The 19,946-nt window shown below is 49.0% G+C and overlaps 1 protein-coding gene across 3 annotated transcripts in view; it reads right to left on the reverse strand.

Moving 5' to 3' along the window:
- Positions 1 to 16,884: 16,884 nt before the first annotated feature.
- The window catches only part of LOC146204042 (serine/threonine-protein phosphatase 4 regulatory subunit 1-like), an 88,435-nt gene continuing 85,373 nt past the window's right edge, over positions 16,885 to 19,946 (reverse strand). For all 3 annotated transcript variants that reach the window (XM_084589063.1, XM_084589064.1, XM_084589065.1), the window contains 2 exons: positions 18,123 to 18,235; positions 16,885 to 17,844 (listed from right to left, as the gene is read on the reverse strand). In XM_084589063.1, the coding sequence (XP_084445189.1) occupies positions 17,830 to 17,844; positions 18,123 to 18,235 (128 nt within the window). In that variant the 3' untranslated portion in view covers positions 16,885 to 17,829. The remainder of the gene's footprint in view (positions 17,845 to 18,122; positions 18,236 to 19,946) is intronic.

The raw sequence follows: 19,946 nt of genomic DNA on the forward strand, positions 1-19,946 counted from the left end.
TTTGCTGACATAATGTATACAGAACGTTAAAAGCGTCTTCATGGTTGACGTTTTGAAGCAACTCAGCTGAAATGCCATCAATTCTGCTAGCTTTGTTTTTAGCAAGACTGGCTAGGGCCCATTCAACTTCACTCTTCAGGATGCCCGGCTCGAGATCAGTAATCACAACCGTCTTATGTTGGGTTTGCACATCCGGGTCCTTCTTGTACAGTTCTGTGTATTCCTGCCACCTCTTCTTTATCTCTGAGGCTTCAGTGAGGTCCTTGCCTCGTTTGTCCTTTATCACGCCCAGCTTAGCACAGAAGCGTCCTTTCATATCTTTGATTGTCTTATACAGAGCTCTTGTGTTCCTCAATTAGCTGTTGTCCTCAACTGCTTGGCACTGTATGTTCAGGAAAGCATTCTTATCTCTTCTTGCTATTTTCTGAAAATCCGCATTGAGAACCTTGTATCTTTCTCTTTCCCTCGTAACTTTTGCCATCCTCCTTTCCTCAGGTATTTGCAAAGCCTCTTCAGATAACCAGCTTGCTTTCTTGCATTTCTTTTGCTTTGGAACTACCTTAGTAGCAACTTCTTGTATTATATCACGCACATCAGTCCTCATCTCTTCAAGCTCTCGGTCTTCTAGATATAATTCTTGAAATCGATTCCTCACTTCCACAGCATATTCTGATGGAATTTGATCCAGATCATACATGAAAAGCCTTCTAGTTTTCTGCGTTTTTCTCAATCGAAGCTTAAATTTGGCAACAAGAAGCTGATGATCGGTGCCACAATCGGCCCCAGGCCTTGTTTTTACTGCTTGTATAGCGCTTTTCCATCTCTGTCGGCAAATAATATAATCGATCTGATTCCTGTACAGACCGTCCGGCGAAGTCCATGTGCACAGGCGCCTCTTGTGCTGTTGAAAATAAGTATTCGCTATGGTCAGGTTGTTTTCTTGACAGAACTCTACTAGCCTCTGCCCAGCTTCATTTGGCTCACCAAGACCGAACTTGCCTGTAATTCCGGATATTTCTTCACTCCCGACCTTAGCATTCCAGTCTCCTATGAGAAAAACGACGTCTGATGATGGGGTGCGGTCTAAAAGGCATTGTAGGTCCGCATAAAATCTCTCAACGTCAGCTTCTTCAGCAGCAGTGGTCGGTGCATAGACTTGGATAACTGTTATGTTGAAAGGGTGACCTTGGATCCGAAGTGAAATCATTCGGTCGTTTTTGGGGTTGTACCCTAGCACTGCTTTGCCCATTCTTCTGTTTACTATGAGAGCGACCCCATTCCTTCTCTTGGATTCGTGCCCACAAAAAAAGACATAATGGTCACCGGAATTAAATTCTCCCATTCCGGTCCACTTGAGCTCGGTGATACCCAAGATATCAGTGTTCAATCTGTCCATTTCTCGCTTGACGACATCCAGTTTACTTTGCGTCATAGATCTTACATTCCATGTTGCTACGTGATATATCTCCTTGCAAAATCGGACTTTCCAGTCGCTTCCCGACGCATCCACAACTGAGCGTCCTTTTGGCTTTAGCCCAGCCGCTTCATTCGTCCTGAAGCTACTAGGAATCGCCCTTCCTTCATCCCCAGTAACATTTGGAACGCCTTCCAAACTGGGGGCCACATCTTCCCGCGCCATATCGTTAATGCTATTGTGACTGGCCATAGGGTTTTCTTGGCAGGAAATACTGGAGTGGGTTGCCATTACCTTCTCCAGTGAATCACATTTTGTCAGAACTCTCTGCCGTGATCTGTCTATCGTGGCCCTACAAGGCAGAGCTCACGACTTCATCGAGTTTCGCAAGCCCCTCCGCCACGACAAGGCAGTGATCCATGAAGGGTAAAGACACATACTAGGAAGGAAACACGTCACAAGCGCTTATGTCGTATTTCCTTCCTCGTTAGTGTCTTTGCTGCGCTGTTTTATCACGATGAATGACCAACAAGCCCGTTCATCCGTCTTAACGTTAAGCAACATTCAGGTAACTTAGATAACAATTTTATAGCATTTTTTGATGTTCGGTACTACCTGAGTCGTTTTTCAGGACCTGAAGCGGCGCACAGTGACGACTGTCTATCAAATAATCACAGCTTCTTGCTTTCGAAAGCACCAATAAAAAACACGTTTACAACCAGCCTTTGCGTCAGCCGTGCTCTGGGAAATGAATTCTTACAACAAAGATTCTTACAACTAAAACCCCATTCATTCGGCCCCCTGTTAGATGTGGGATTATAGGGTGCCGCTCTGATGATCCTTGGTCAAGACGACGCCCATTCTACACGGGATAGAAGGGCTGACTACTGATGAGTATTTGGGGGCAGTAGAATGAAGAAGATCTGGTTTATTTACACTTTAGACGAGTGAGGAAGGAACGAACATACGCCCGCACACAGAGTTTTATACGGTTGGTATTCTCTAGGTGAACGGCGGGCTCATAGTCCAGGGAGTGTCCTGTTTGCTGAAATATCGCGCACTTAGGCACACTTTCACTTCTGATGGCACGCCCCCTGAATTGGTTTGGATTTGGTGGTGAGGAAAAAGTCTGGCGGTGAAGATGGCGGCATAAGAAGCGCCGTGTGTGCCGGTGGCCCATGTTCTGGATGCACACCTGCGTCAAAGGAGTCGACACGCCGTCGGCACGCAGAGGGAAAACATAGATGGAAACGGTCCCTTTTTTCCCCCGCCCAGCTACTGATGTGATCCGGGTTCGGGGGCCTAAGCTTCACCGCAGACATACCAGGAGTAGACGAGATGTCGAGGCAGGAGCAGCCAGGAAGGAGAGCGAAGAGAAGCTTTTATGTACACTTTCAACATAATGAAGTATATTGTCACCTACAAACGTGGCAAGCAGCAGAAGAACTGAGCGAGCATTTTGTTGCGAAAGCAACACTACGCTAGGTCGAAACGATTTCGCGGAACCTAGGAGCGCCATAACTGCGCATGCGCGAGAAGCAAGTGACTTCACATGGCGCACATCTGGAGAGCAGCGCGAAGCCGCCGTCGACTCCTCCGTTGGGTCGGTGCCTCCGAGGTGTCGCCGCTGCGCCAGCTGTGCTTTTGAGAGTTTCAACACTGCTGAACCGAATGTGGAGCGAAAGCTTTGGCTGCAGGCGACCGAGCGTTGCATGGAACTCAACCAGCGTTCCGCTAAATACATCAAAGTTCACCGGCGTTCTAGTCATAGGGCACGGGCTCGAACTCGACCCCCGGCGGCTGCTTTTCAATGGAGGCAAAACGGAGAGGCGTCCGTGTGCTCTGTGACGTCTGTGCATGTTAATGATCCCCAGGTGGTCAAAATTACTCTTTAGCCCTCCACTATGGTAGGGTGGCTAGAAGGAGAGGTGTGATGAACGCGGCGCGCTTTCCATGGAGAGAGGTGGCTCTCCGGGCGTAACAGCCGCCGGAGCCAAACGGAGCGCTGCAGTCTGGGGCGCCGTCAACATTCCGGAGGAGACTTGAACGTGCCCAAGGAACGCCACGCGACAGGAGCGGTGGTGCACCATCCAAACACACTTGCCGGAGAAAGTTTGACAGATACTGCGCTTTTCCTTTCCTGTAAACCAATTACAATTACATGTAGCACTACAACGAACGCCGATAAGAGGCAAACGATGGGGGCCACCGCCGACTCCACCGCTACTCGGGTGACTCAGAGGTGACGCCGCCGCTGCGATTGCCGCACCGCACATGCGCAGTGACGTCATTGCTCTTCCGATGCGACGGACTGAGTGTATATATGTGGCATTGCGCCAGTACCGGAGCCGTCAGCCATGGAGAAGTTAAGCCGATCACAGACTGAGCGCCTTAAGCAAGTAAATCGTCGTAATTCGACGGATCAAGAAGTTGCAGCCTGGCAAAGGGCACTAGATCGGAGAAAGCTAGACAAGACAAAAGCTGAGCGTGCAGCGGAGTCACCGGAACAACGAGAAGAGCGCTTCCGCAATTCTACTCGGGATGGCCATTAGTCAAACCACAGCCAATTTTTTAATGATGCGAAGCTCGAGAGAGAAGAGGGCGATGCTCAGCCACGTGCCAAGAAATGGTTCGGCCACTTGGTGGCGCCAGAAGATGGCCAGTGGTGTGGCATTTCCCCCTACCTTACAAAGTGCGTTGACCACGCATATTCAAGGCGAATGCGTCCAATAAGGAAGCAAACCGCGCGCTCAGAGCTGGCGATACCGGCGGCGACGTGTCCCCGAACAGTGGCGCCCTCGCCAGAAATAGCGGACGCAACTGTAAACTTCCCAAGGACGCGCTTGCCCAGTGACGGCGGCGCGACGCAGCAGGCCGCACCCAGTGCGCTTCCATCGAGCGGCCGTGGCCGGTCTCGAGGGAGGTCGTGTACTGGCAAGGCTTGCTAGAAGCTGCCATTCGCTGCGGCCACCGCAGCCATGACGTCATGGACACACTTCCGGTAGCTGCGAAAGTCGTCTGCTCGTGCGCTGCGCGAGCTCTTCAGGCGGCCAAGCACCGCACGATGGTGGTGGTGGTACAAACTTTATTTATTAGTCGACAAGGTGAAGCACTAGGTCTGGGCAGCACCTCCTCGACCGCCGTAAACACCACCGCTGTGGTCCCTCCTCCCACATACCATACGCGAACGACACGGCGGATTGTTACCGCCGATGTCCGAAATAAAGCGTGCAAAAATTTGTTGGCGTCTGGAATACTGAGCCGAATATCAAGTATGAAGCCCTCGTGAGGATCGCTGACCAGCAGCTAATTGCTGGTAAGAGCGACAGCCGTGATGCAAGCAAGTTTCTGCTCAAGACAGCTGCCGCTGGTACATTTCGGCTCATCCGATCTGCTCGTACTAGCTCTACGATTAATGCGTCGCCAGAGTTAATCCTATGATTCTTTTACTATGGCAGGATAGGATTCGCAATAAGGCAGTTTCATAAGTAGACGATTTACGACAGCGTTGATCAGTTCCAAAGCACCGACCGCCGCGGCTTCGAAGCGAAACAATTTAGGCCTAGTGACGACTAGGGACGGTCACGCACGGCGCCGTCGTTCGCCGCGCTCGCGTGCCCCACCCCCGCGGTAAAGTGTAACGTACCTCAGCCTGCTCGCGGCATCTCGTGATGCAAGCGTTGTGGGATTCGGGCTTGCTGCGGCTACCCTTTGCGCGGCCGCCGCCCGCTTCCCTGCGGCTGTGTTCGGTGCGTGTGGAGGGGAAGTTGGGGTAGTTTGGGGACAAGCAGAGTGGACAGTGCCCCCCCCCCCTTCACACAAGACCGCCGAGGCTGCGAAGGTGCTCGGGACAGGTTGCCGCTGAAAGTCGGCGTAACACTTTGGGTCACCGAGGGTTCAGGCCTCCGAGGTGTGCGGATGTGTCCCTGCTCGCCTCCCGCGATATCGTCGCGCCTCGCTCCGTCGCGCCAGCTGCGCTGCCGCCGAGCACCTTCGCCTGCGCCCGCTACCGTCCGTAGCGGCAGGCGTACGTCCTCGCTCGTCGCGCGCTCCCCAGCGCCGGCGAGTTCCTTCTACTAGGAGGTCTTCCCAGCAGTCGGCTGCGTCAGCGGCCACCCGCTACCTCTCCTAGAGGCCTAGCTCGGCGGGCCGCTTCAGCGACCGCGGCGCCCTACTCCTCGAAAAAGGATTTCCTCGGGGCCGCCGTCGTTTGCTGCGGCGGCGGCAGCCCCCCCTCTACTTCATGCACAGCAGCCTGCAGAACCGCCCGCGGCTTCCTGCAGCTCCTCGGACCTGGGACACACCCTGGCCAACTCTCGCTGCACCCTGGTGACGCGAGAATCCTGCCTCCCCCATCGCCACGGACCACGTGTTGCTGTGGATCCTGGCGACCTACCCGCCGCGCTGCTGCTGCTGCAGCAGTTCCCGGCGGCCTCCCCAGTTGCCGCCCGACCTCGTCGTCGCGGTGACTCCCTGCTGACATCTTTGTGATGCCGCAGTCCTCGCTGCGCTCGTGCTTCTTGCCAAGCCAGCACGCTTGCCACGTGCAAGCCACCCGCCGTCCTCGCAGCACCAGTGGTATGCGCCGAGGCGGCTCCACCTCGCCGCCATGGACCACGTGTTTCCGTGAATCCTGGCGCCCCCTCCTGCTGCTACCCGGATACTCCGGGACAGCTCCCCGTGGGCTCCCTGCTCGCGGGCCTCGGCGCGCTGTCTACGGACGGTCTCCTCAGCGCCACCCGCCGCGCTGCTGCCTTGGCAGCAGTCTATCGCGGTCCCCTCCTGCTGCGGCGGTTGCCCCAATCGCCGTGGCGTCCTGCTGTCACCAGCAGTCCTTCCTGTGCCTCGCAGAGGCGCAGTACCAGGCTTCGCCTGGAAAACCCGTAAGCGCTGCTGTACCGGAGGCTGCGCACCGGACTACCGACCTGCCGACGTTCACCGGGCTGTTTGCTTGATGCGGGCCAAAACGATCTCCCCCCCCCCACCCCTCCCCACGTCCCACTTCCCCATCCCCCGGACACCAAGAGTGCCGCCGCGACATTAGGCCGGCATAACCCGTGTCAGGTTCCCCCCCCCCCCCCCGTGAATATCCCAAAGATACCTACCTACCTACCTACACTTTGTGTGGTGTGTGCGTGGCTGTTGGTGAGCGTGCCCGGGAGCGGAGGCGACGACGTTGTGGCGTGCGTGTTTGCCGGCGTGTTCTGAGCGCGGTGGAAATTTGAAAGCCCGCGTGTGCTAAGCGAAAAAAAAAACGTCCCGCGCGGTCACCACATGTGCGTCTTGGATTGCCGCTGAGAAGTTTCCGCGCCTGGGCCCCCTTCCGCGTGTTCACTGTTCCCGCACCGACTGCGATCGGAGATCGTCTGCAGCCAGCAGCTGCCAACTAGCCCCCAGATGTCGACGAGCGGTGAGTCACCGGTTACCGCCGGCTCTCTGTGCTGCACCGACGAACTTTGTCGAACTTTGGAACTTTGCCGCTGACACTTTCGTATTTACTTCGTATTCGGAACTTTACATATTATTCTTCAGGTCATCTTATCCTTTTTTTGTTTTTTTTTTATTTTGTGTGCCTTGTTGGTGTTTGTCTTTCTTGAGTGTCTGTCTTTTCGAGATCTTTTTGGCTGGAGCTGAAGCGTATTTGACTTGTTGCGTGAGGATAGCATTCTTTTCTTCATGCTGGGGACCTGCCGCTTGCTTTCGCTGATAGGTAGGAGGGCAATTAAGGAGAGGAGGATGTGGGATTCGGGTTTGCTGTGGCTGCCCTTTGCGCGGCCGCCGCCCGCTTCCCAGTTGTTCTCCTCGTTCCCTTTCTCCCGCCTGAGGCGGCGGAGAGAGGCTCGGACGACTTGTCACTGTCGTTCGGGCCACAGCTCCGCCCTGGTGTCCCAGTGGCTGTTCCCATTGGCGCCTTTTGGCGGGAACATGGCACCGCTTCGACGGCCGCGCTCGCGCGACCCTCCGAGCGAGGCCCAAAGAGAGACCCCTCCGAGACATCGCAAGGTGCGTACGCAAATGTTCTTGTCTGCCGGCCTTTCTCCGCGCAGACCAGTGTGTACTCGAGTTCGTCTGCTCCGGGTCGTACCTGAGAGCGAAGCTCGAGCCTGTCGATCGTGATCCAACGATCCGCGACAGGCGTACCTTGCGGTGGTTGCCAACTCTCTCTCAAAGGAACCCTCTGGTTACTGCGAGAGAGAGATCACAGCACGCCCTTGCGTGTGTGTGCGTGCGTGCGCGTGTGTGTGTGTGTGTGTGTGTGTGTGTGTGTGTGTGTGTGTGTGCGTGCGTGCGTGCGTGCGTGCGTGCGTGCGTGTGTGTGTGTGTGTGTGTGTGTGTGTGTGTGTGTGTGTGTGTGTGTGTGTGTGTGTGTGTGTGTGTGTGTGTGTGTGTGTGTGTGTGTGTGTGTGTGTGTGTGTGTGTGTGTGTGTGTGTGTGTGTGTGTGTGTGTGTGTGTGTGTGTGTGTGTGTGTGTGTGTGTGTGTGTGTGTGTGTGTGTGTGTGTGTGTGTGTGTGTGTGTGCTTGACAGGCAATAAGGGATCACCAGACTGCCTCAAACGTCGGCCCTAACTGCATTTTTTTGTCTAACACTATGCGCCCACTGCGATGTTAATGAATTTAAGAGCCTTCCCTCGATGGAAATAGCAAGCAAAAGTACTGACAGCTTCTAGTTTAATAAAGCACATGTTTGCTTGCTACATGTAATGTGTTTCCTATAAAGTTTTGTTTTGATATGCATGCGGGCTCACCATTTGCTTATTTTTTGGAAAAAGTAAGTACTCCAGAGCATGCATCGACGGTACACTCTAATCATATGATGTTGTTGAGTGGCATTTTGTGTTGATTGCTTTTTAAAGCGAAAAGCTTCACTACTAGGGTCGGAGCCGAGCTTCGCATATGCCGTGTGCCGTATGCCATGACGTCACAGCGAAGGCCGGCTGCGCAGCCCCCTCGTTAAGCTCTGCCGGCGTTGCCTAGCAATGCTTAAGAGGTGTGCGACTTCTCCTCAAAAACAAAATTAGTCTTCATCCGGGAATAGAGCATCCATCCCTTGGATCCCCAGCCGAGTTCTATTCCGCTGTGCTACGCTCCGCGCCGAGAAACGCTCTTCATAATTCCGCTTGTCTACCGTGAGGATGACAGCGGGATTCCGCGAGTGAGATACTGCGATTGGCGCGCATTTTGAAAGTACCAAAGACTAAAATAGTTAAGTCACTCAATTAGGGTGGCGTCAAGGATGTGACGTCACCCATCTGTTGTCAGCTATGAGGACCAAGCGGGAACAAGTGCTCTTCAATGCCGCCGGGCGGCGCTTTTTGCCTTCCGCGAGTGACAGATGTTGCGCCTTTCCTTTCCTGTAAACGAATATAGAACGCCGGTGAACTTAGACGCGCTCGACATGGAAACCAAGGAGAGTTTAGCTGCTGGCGAATGGCGCATAAGACTGGAGAAATTAATTTCTTCTGATCCCGAGTTAGTCACTGCTTTTCGCCGCGTATATCCAGGCACAGCAGAGCTAAGCCACCTTTTTTTTAATACAGCCGAAAAATAACCTGCCTTTATTGATTTGCATTTTACTGTTTCGACAGTAAGGAATAAGCTCCCAAAGCACTGCGCGGCAGCGCTGCTGCTCCTGACGGGAAACGCCATCTATGGCAGAAAAATATAAACTGGTAATGTCAGGGCCGCGCCAGTTAATGGAACGCATGGTTTGGTCACCAGTCGACTCACACATTACCTTGAGACCTCAAATTATTTTCACCCGTTCGAGATTGACTTCCGCCCTCTGCTAGAAACACAGGACAGCCTTTATTGTTTCCACACCAACCTGAACAGACCACGCCAATGCTGCAAAGGCCGTCCCGACATACTCGTAGCTGTTGATTTACACAAGGAGTTCGACACCATCAGCCATCAGGCCATAGCGACGCGCTCATAAATACTAGAGTTTGAGCCCGCGTCATTAACTTTGTGAAATTCTTCCTTTATAACCGAACCTATGGAATTCAAATCGATAACAATCACACGGCGCAACATTTCACAAACCGCACGGGTGTGCCTCAAGGCTGTCATCCCCCCCCCCCCCTTTGTTAACATTGTCATGGCGAAAATCACATGGCAACTAGACAGCATCGATGGTCTATGGTTTACAATATACTCAGACGACATCACGCTTTGGACCAAGTACCTTAATACGGCTCGAGAACAAACGGAGATGCTGCAACTGGCACCAGATACAATCGACAACGAGCTTCATTCTACAGGCAGGCGTCCGTCCCCTGAAAAAAAAGGTTCTCGTTGTACATCCACCGCCTGGCGGCGTGGACGTCAACCATCCCCTCGGTTGTTCGCTTGCATCGAAAAACGGCCGCCGAGGTCGGGATTCGATCCCGCGTCCTTGGGAACAGTAGTCGGGCGCCGTAACCACTGCACCAACCCGGCTTTTTTTTCTTTATTGCCGGTCATCACCAACACAAAACAAAACCAACAAATACTCATTACAAACAATGCTCACAGCAGACCGGTTACCACAAGCATGACACTGTTAATACAGAAGCCGGCAGGCTCATACGAGCTGCCTTTGTCAAGGAATCGTTGACAATCTGTATTCTCTGAAGCGGACAGTAGACAACTACAATAAATACTGGACTCAATGTGCGCTTCGGAAGTCAACGATCACATTGCACACGCCGCGCTATTTGTGTTAGCGATTTTAAATGAATAGTAGTAGCTGGACTACGTGTCGGAAGTATTGAATCGAGGGCTTATAGTATTGTATCATTGTGTATCATTGATACAATTATTGATACAATCAGATGATAGTATCAGTCCCCACTGATACAAAAAAATTTGTTTCTAATGATTGATGATTGATTGACAGGCGATGAACATTACGAAATCAATGTAATTGATGAATGAGAGAAATAAAAGAGATGAAAAATGAAAAAGGGGGTTCAAAGGTGTCAAAATGCTCAGAATAAAACGCCAATTCTTCGTGATACTAATCAAAAAATGTAATGCGAACGTGAAAATGCGACTGATAATTATTTCAAGTAATAAAAAAATGAAAAATACATTCAAAGGTGTAAAACTGCTCAGAATGGAAAGCCGATGCTAAGTATCCGATGCGGTTTGCCGGTGCTAAGTGTAGGCAAAATTAACTGTAAAAATAAAATAAATAAATAAAAATAAAAAGAGCGAAACATCCCCCCCTCCATGTGTGTAAAACACTACCACGTCATACCCTTAATGATCGCCCCCGCCGGGTTGGCGCAGTTGTCAGGGCGCTCGACCACTGTTCCCAAAGATGCGGGATCGAATCCCGGCCTCGGCGGCCGCTTTTCGATGGAGGCGAAAAGCAAGGCGCCCATGTGCTGTGCGATGTGCTGTGTCGAAATCTCTGGAGTCCTCCACTACGGCTTCTCTCGCAGCCTGAGTCGCTTTGGGACGTTAAATCCCGCAAACCAAACCTTAATAGTGAAGCTTAATTGTCCCCCAAATTTTGGTTCGTTGGTTGGTTGGTTAGTTTGGTTATGGGCTCTTATGTTCCAAAGCGATTCGGGCTATGAGAAACCGCATAATGGAGGGCTCAAGAAATTTCGACCACCTGGGTTTTTTTAACGTGCATTGACGTCGCACAGCACACGGGCACCTTGCTTTTCTTTTCTCCTGCATCGAAAATCTATTCTTTAGTATATGCTCGAAATACTAAACGCTCTATAAGCAGTACAAATAGAAGCACACAAATAGAAGCAAATAGAAGCACCCGATCGATGTTCTGCGCTGTCGAATATGAAGATCCCGCTTTGTTTTCATATGGCATCCTTGGTACAAGTAAACGTTGTCTCTTTAGGATGAAAGTTAACTGCGCGCTGGAGACATCTTTTCTGTGGAAGTGCTATATCAACTGAAAAGCCTTGGTAGGTAATAGACACGCGTTCTCCCTTCTTTCAATTATTCCCCACTGAATTGTTCATATGGCAGCAGCTTAGGTTCTGGAAAGGTAGGCTAGATTCGAAGCTAGGCTGGGAAGCTAACTCTCACGCCGTGTTTGGACTTGAATTTTGTGAGAATATGGGCTATACTGGCACAAAACTGGCGCACAGCTGGCTGTAAAAACGCAGTGTTCGGTGCCGGTGGGGCCAAACCAGTGTACGCGATGCACGCGCGTAAAGAGCTACAGCGCAGACACATGCGCAACTATTTTAAGGAAATTTATAACAAGTTTTAGTGCTTTATGTTTCTCTGTATTCGCTCCCTGAGGATTAGACAGGGATGCTAACAAGGTTAACATTTGCTGAGGAAAGTTTAGGAAGCTAATAGTTTCTTTGTAAATTCGCTCCCTGGGGATTAGAACCGGATACTGGCAAGGTTAGCATTTGCTGAAGTTTGGGAAGCTAATAGCACCTTTATGACGAGGATAAAAGTCAATGCTAGCTCACATTTGCTTATTCATAGCAGGCATGATAAGCTAGTTTTTGTTTGTTTTATTTTCTAGGCGGAAGATGCCCCTGCAAAGCTGGAGCTTACGCTTATTTCAAAACGAAGCTGCGGTGGCCTTCATTATTACGCAGTAAACTCATGCACCAGTGGGGCAATATTTATGCGTGTGAATATATGACCAGTGAGCAGGCACCTGTCAATATTCACAATCAAGGTAGAGTCTTTCTTTTTTCTGACAATGCAACAGATGAAGCACTGATGCATTCTCCCAAGAGCTTTCCTATCAAGTGAGCTTCTATTATCTCCCTAGGTAACGAGTCACGGTTCTTTCCTATCACTGTACAATAATTATACTCTGGCGCACAGACGTCGGCATGATTGTCATTATCTTTGCAGCGCCTGCGGTGTTTCACCACGTGGCCAGTGATATCGACACGTGGGACATTATATACTCATGCTATTTGTCTTTCGTTAGCACAGCGGCGAGTTCGGCCTTACTACAAAACAGCAGCGAATAGACCACCCCTTCCTGGCAAGACAAGAATTGTTTTGCGTGCTTTATCAAGCAGTTGCGCGACTCTTTGTTCTCTGAATTTATTTCTTAATCAGGCTGGACAGTCGGTTATGCATGGAATCAGTTTATATCGCCAGCTATTCCCAGTAACGCCGCTTCGCCCTCTCGGCGCTGTAGTCGCAGAGACTTTAGCTCTTAGGTTCCCTTTACGCGCGTGCGGCACCGCCTTAGCTCATACCACAATTTCCTCAGTCATCTTTCGCTTTCTTTCCTTATTCTCCGTTTATCCCCCTCTGCCTGGGCATCGCCTAGTTACCCTACTGAACCCCCCCCCCCCCCCCCTCTTCTATTCTTCTATTTCTCTTTCTAAGACATCTTTCGCGTTTCGCAAGCCTTTCACACACCACTGCATGAAAATTTAACTGACTAGGTGTAAGGCCCAGCGTGTGCCTTCCACTTCGTCGGTTGTGTGTGTGGAACACATTCTCTCTTCCTCCCTCTGCGCTGCTTTCCGCGCTCTACAACTCAAGCAAACACAAGACTGATAGTAGCTGGTCATAACGCGGCTGTTCTAAAAAGGTGGAAAGCACTGCCAGAAACTATTGATAGACTGCGAGCATTGTCCTCGGACATGAACCATGCCAGCACCTCTCCATCAGTGCTGGAGCTACTACGGAAATCTGTCGATTCCTTCTCTTTACGACGAGGTCTTTAAACGTTTTGGTTCCTGCATTTAAAAGCCGCTGATAAGATGCTACTTTCCGCACCCATTCTGCGCCAACTCACTGCGCATATTACACTGCCGTTCTTGCTCTTCAGCCGAAACTCGCGCAGCCTCTCCTTGCGTAGCTGCTGTCGAATGTCCGACCGCAAGTATGTCATGGCACACTGAGACCGCAGCGCTACAACATATTTCACTCGCCCTCACTGCAACGCGAGGCTTCCTAATTGCGGAATGAACCGCAGCGCTCGGTTCCTGCAGGAACATAGACGACAGCGCTTTTTTCTTTCACTTTTACCCGATTGTGTGCTTATGTAACTTGGTACCGCAACGTCACCTACTGCACGCATTACGCGTACGTCACAACGGTGAATTGTCCAAAATAGGGCCCTAGGCAATGATTTTGCTCTTTAAACCTCGATTTCAATGTTTGCTATTCCTCATTTTTGATGTTCCAATTGTTTGTGCGGCGTTCCCATTGTGATGCACCAAAAGATCTCCACTTGCACAATGAGCAGTTTCAATTAATGTTGACCAGGAAGCCAAATTTTCAACACTTGTGCTACTGTACCTCGTGCAAACCTTGTTGGGAGGCACACCATGAAACCAGATGTGGATGCTGATTGGCATCCACTGTGATGAAATCGTCATTTCAACCTAGGGATTGGTATACTCGCAAGCATGCAAGGTCAAATGTAGTATAACGAGCACTGTGGACATAGATACGTAAATTAACCAAAACTGGCAGCCACACACATTCAGCACAAATAATCTAAAAAAGCCAGATAGCACACCCCCAGTAAGCTCTGAAAAGTACGAGCATATTGTTTGTAGTCTCACGGCCTTTTCTAAAGAGAGATCACTGGTGTAGTGAAAACTGCTTGGAATTCTTGCAAGTGCACTACAGATGTATGGCAGCCTCGAACGTTTCCACATTTGAAGGGCGTTTGAATAATCTTGTATAAGTACCAAATTCTTCCACCCCACCTAGGTGTTCAAGGATTAGGGCACTCGCCTACTGAACCCCAACGACCTCTTTTTGATGAAAGCACGGTGTCCGCGGACTACATGGTCGATGCACATTAACCGAGGTGGTCGGAACCACAGTCTCAGAACCTCACAGCCAGATTCTCTTTGGGGTGTTGTACCCCATAAAACCCTATTCATAAGTTAAGCACAGCGATCTTCATATTTCAGGATTACGAATTTACTTGCCTCCTTCATTGCACTAAATGACAACAGTTATTGCCTTCGCGTCAGTGGCTGCTGGCTCCCATGGTTTTACTGATTGTTGTATTAAGGCGAATTTGACCATCTAGGCCATTTCTTTCATGACAAAAAATGGCATGTTTAGCGTACACATCATGGGGTGTACGCTCAGTACAATTAAGCTACATTCAAATTTTAGATTATCATGTAGCGGCCGTCGTAGACTGAAACCTGCTGGCCAGTTTTCTTTAGCTTCACTGCAGTTAGAGTTAAGCAAATGATTCCCACATTACTGTTCAGCTTGCTTATTCTACTGCAAATAGAAGGCCGAAAAAGAAAGGCCGATTTTCTAGGCTTGGTAATATACCACTGTACACCATTTCACACCTCTCAAAGCCATTTTATGTCAATGCCGACATTTCAGAGAATTTGCCCTTTTTGCTTCCACAAGAATGCGAGACACCTTGGAATGAAACCTTTCGATTGAAAAACAAGAGAAAAGCAGACAGAAGTTTCACAGGTGGTTCAAATTTCGTAAACGGATTTAACAAATCTCACATACCCAAGGAGGCCATTGCAGAACTTTTCACATAAAAATCAGTTTTATACAACCTTCTTGTGTGTGCTACTGACCATAATTCGCAACATTTGTTTCCTTACAAGTGCCTAATTTGTAGCCAAATAAAAGTCTCTCCACCATTAGGAAGCAGCAGGACAGTATACCCCCCCCCCCCCCCTTTCTTTTTTTCAACAAGCTGCACAAACATGCCCATGTGACCTAAGGGTAGCATGTGCCAGGATCCATGCCTCCCACAGGGTTAACATTCCCATCTAGCCTGCCTATCCTAATAGTGCTGCCAGAGTGCCTCCAGTGCCCGGTACACCGCACAATCCAACGTGCCTACCCGTCGCCTGCCAACTACCACCTGACCAAGCCGCAAGTTTTTTTTACGCCGCCAGCACGATTTTCTGAAAGCTGCCTTAAAAGGGAACACAAAATTTTCAAATTTGCAGCCAGACTGAGCAGCGAAAGGTCATCCAAAACTGCCATTAGCCATAGCCCCACTCAAGCACGCGCTAGTGAGGCCAATGTCGCCGTGCACATGGTTCAGATCTACACCGCTAATGGACCTTTCTGTCAGCAGCAATCGCGCTGTGAGCAGTGCTCATTACTGGCTACAACTCTATACTTCGTTTCATACATCAGGTGCAACGCAGCAAAAGCCACGCAAGTAATACGCAAGAAAAAAAAAGGCGTATTACTACGAGTCAGTTTTGTGGCAAGTGGTTTCTGCGGAAACTGGCATGCACATTAGCAATAACTCTCTTCGCGTGCCTGGACATATTTGCAGTAATGATCTTGAAGAAACCCGCTCCCAAAAGGCAGTCGAGGTCGCTGCGTTGGACGCCATTTTCTCAGACATGTGCAGCGCGGAGGGCACAGCTGGCAGGGTTGCGGGGCAGCTAAAACGCGACACGAGCAATGGTGCAGTGGTAATACCCCCGCCTACTGTGCCGGAATTCGTGTTCGATCCCGACCACGGCGGCCGCGTTTCGATGGAGGCGAAACTTGGCGTCAGTGTATTGTGCGATGTCAGCCCACGTCAAGATACCCACGTGGTTGAAATTACTCCGTAGCCCTCCACTGCGGCTCCTCTCTACTTTTACACCCACCTTCCTTCCCTTACGGCGCGGTTCAGGTGTCCACAGAGCAAGTGGCAGATACTGTGCCTTTCCCTTCCTGTGAATAATGATAAACAAAACAAATTTATCAAATCCGATCCTTTCTCCCTAAAAATGGTTCTTTATGAAGTCGATGACAAATGTAAGATATTATTTCCCCTTGTCAAAAGCATGCACTATTTTTCACCGTGGATGCGAGGAGCGGAAACGAGAGCTCTAGCTTTGGCAGTGTTGCACATGATGTATGAAATGGAGTATAGACTAGAAGGCGGCAGTAACCAGCGAATATACGAGAAAACCCACGCTCAAAAAATTGGGAGAAAACCAGACATTGCACACCAAACGTCAACTATGTGTTCATGGGTAGGCAGTCCCCAAACACTGTCTTGATTCAGAATTTACATGGTATTCGCAACCAGAAATGCACAAACCTTTTATGAAAAATCCAGTATGAACTTTACGCAGGATTTTAAATGCCCGTTTATTGTACAGGATGGACCTGCATGAAACAGGGTGGAGCTTTCACACCACTGATATATACAGTAAACTTGCTAATTCAGCCTTCAAGAAACTAGAAATGTTTGAAGCTCAATACTATCAAATAACCCAGAAAACGTTGAACCATTTTATCTGATTACCACATGCACATTGCCCATTGGATGGAGTCTGCTAGCCGTTTGCTCAGTACAATATGGTAGCAGCGACCCTTCTTCACAAAATAGCCCCGTCGAGTTTTGAAGATGCTTCACCGCAAAGTACACATGGTTAAGCATTGTGGCGAAAAATACCTATTGGATAACATATTCAATTCGTATTTGAAAGTTCGAATATTCGTGCACTCTTAGCCAATATTCATTCACATTCATGCACTTATAAAGTAAAACTGCAGAACACATGAAAGCTTGAGAGACACCATTCCAGAAATATTGCAAAGCTAAGCTGTTGCAATGCTTAGCCAGCAGTCTTTCTGGAAACATTTTTATTTGTGGTAAACTAAGAAGGCAAACATTTTATACAAAAATAGATATATTCCAACTGTTCCAGTTATCACATGGTCTGCAATGTAAACTTTTATTACAAAAGTCCAGAGCATCCTGTGAACAACCCCCCATCCCTTTTCTTAATATATAATATATATCACAGACAATGCGCCGCAACAGTTTGTAGAAAAGTTGGAGAGAGCACTTATCCCCAGTAGGCTTATTTCTTGGCAACAATTCACTGTTTGACAGAGGCAGTCAACAGCACACCCCTGGGCAAGCTTGACAGAGCAATCAATAGCCCAACTCTGCACAAGCTCGACGAAGGCAGTCAACAGCATACCTCTGCACAAAAGTATGCAAGTGGCAACGCCCGTTACAAATATTGCCATTAAACGTGCTCAATGAACGGATGTCACTGACTCTGCAGCCAAAGCAGCCCCAGGAACCAAAACGTGCTCTGTATCCGCAAGGACTAGTTGGCTCCCAGCATAACTGCACTTGACTGCAACACGCCTACAGACTCTTACAGCAGGCAAAACTCGCACAGATCTAAAAGGTTAAAAGTAACTGTACAGAATTGCACAGCAAAGACTTTCCCAGATATTCCACTGGAAAGCTGGTGCAATGAAAGACAAACAAGCATTCTTCGCATCTTACCACTTGTTCAGAAATGTCGAAATTGGCACTGAATCCTTGACCCCGCCCCCGCTTCTTTTTTACACATGCAAAAAAAAAAAAGGAACACTAAGAACAAGGGCTCTCCCTCCAAAAGTAGTTATCACAGCTCCATTGTCTTCACTGCAAAGGTCTAATGGTGGCTTTCCAGAAAGGAGGGATGAAAATTTCTACACCACTTCTTGTCTATCAGTCCTCAGAGTCCTGAAAAGGAAAAAAAAAAAAGTGCAGGGAAAAGTCAAAATGTTCACACACCTCAAGTATCGATGCTCGGCAGGAAGGATTCAAAATAAATGTCTGATAAAGTATGCATGCAAACCTAAGCGAAGCAAGTTTGTTCGCTGTCGTCAATACAGAGCTGTAACAATTCACAATATTGACACCAGATGTTCTGGTGAACAAGACCAACATTGCCATGTTAAAATGCCTAAAACCACACCTCACTTAGCTATTGTTCCACAAGCAACCAAGAAGCAATTCACCTTTGGGTACAGCTGGGCACAGAAGCGCACATCTCTATCAGCATCCTCCTGAAGGCTAGCCAGGGTTGCCTTTAGTTCGTCTCTGTATAAATTTCCAGAGTCCCAGAAAAAGGCTGCATGAAAAAAAAAAAAACGACACTTTTGAGGCAAGTGACTTTAATGGGGGGGACACTGGTCTATTGGGCCAAAAAATTACCAAAAATATATTTTCTCATAATGGCATTTTTAATCTGTGGCTATTAACCTTACAGTTCAGCAATGCTCTTGTTCCAAAATTCAGTACTTTCAGCATAATAATAAGTTTAGATAGTCATGCGAGCAGAATGAAAAAAGCAGCAATTTTCATTGCTTGTAACCGCCATTCTACCGCTCCCTACCATCAAAAACCACTGCGAAAAACTACAAACAATAAAAAAGGACCAGGTCTAATTGTCTGCCAAGGGCACGCTACTACAATTGAGCCATCCATGTTGTGGATTTCGCTACGCGATGTCTGCTTCAAGTTCTAGGACGCGATTTCTTGAAAGTATATATCGACGAGAAACCATGCCTCACACTAAATTTCACTTCCACGACAATCCCATTTTTCACAAAATGTGGCACCCTCTGGGAGTGGTTGAAAATTCGTATGCTACTGGCTGAAAGCGTCCTTATGCGACGCAGCAGCCTGCGAAATTTTGATATGTGTTGACAGCTACCGCCATCTGTCGCATACGCCTGGCACGAATATGAAATGCACATGACTCCCGAGATCAGCTCCGGCTGCGCCGATGCCAAGAACTGCGCATGCACAGGGAGGCTGGTAGTTTGTATTTCACCATGGGGAGAGGCGCCAGTTTGGTTACATGTGTGAAGTACACAATATATTATGCCAAAAACATGATACCGGTGATAACGAGACCTCGCACTCCCTTACATGGAAGATAACACTAAAGGAGCGCCATGCTTCATTATTCTCAGGAAACATGCCTTCATGAAGACAAATGCAGTGGCTTCTCTTTGCGGTTTTAGAGGCGTACGGATGAATCATTTAATAACTCCAACTACAATGAAAACTCGTTAATTTGCAATGAATTAACGAGTCACCTGCTCTTTTCCACGCAGCCTCCGAAGCTTACAAATTCGATCCTCGTTAATTCGAAAATACAGATAGGTATTTCTGTTGACGAGGTCCCAGTAAACGTGCATGAAAGGCTACGACGTCGGACGGGCGCTACGGGTTTCAGAATAAAAAACTAAGCCCCCCCCCCCCCAATTACGTGGGAAAAAAACTTCAGTCGCCCATCCTTCCACCTATAAGTTATCAACGAAAGCTCGCAGTCAATCGAAATCCTGACACTGGCTTTTAGCACTGTTCGCTACAAAAGAAGTTTTGCATTATCACGCATTCCAATGATTGTGTGGCAGTGAATGGCGCCCACCCCTAACACGACACAATAGTGAAAATGAGGCCTGCACAACTGACGAGCGCTTGTCAAGTTGCCTTCCCTCTCTTTTCGTTTTCTTTTCCCCCATAAAGCTAGCGTGAAAAGGCAACTACATCGTGAAAAGGCAACTACATCGTGACGTTAATGCTGCGCAGCATCTTGGCGCAATGCCAAGAAATGCGTGGTGAAATGTGGTGGCGCGAAATAAAGGGACGCAAAAGAATATTTTTTTTTTTTAATTTTCAGTGGCAAAGGTGAAGGTGGGTACATTATGAGAGTGACTGAATACCTCTGGCACTGTATAGTTGCCGACACAACAAACACACACAAGAGATTACAGCAAGATGATGCACTCTCATCTAATCAACTAGCCCGCACACAAGTACTACTGATCATT

Source organism: Amblyomma maculatum, chromosome 1 (genome assembly GCF_055883805.1).
Source record: "Amblyomma maculatum isolate TAMU_Amacu chromosome 1, ASM5588380v1, whole genome shotgun sequence".
NCBI lineage: Eukaryota > Metazoa > Arthropoda > Arachnida > Ixodida > Ixodidae > Amblyomma > Amblyomma maculatum.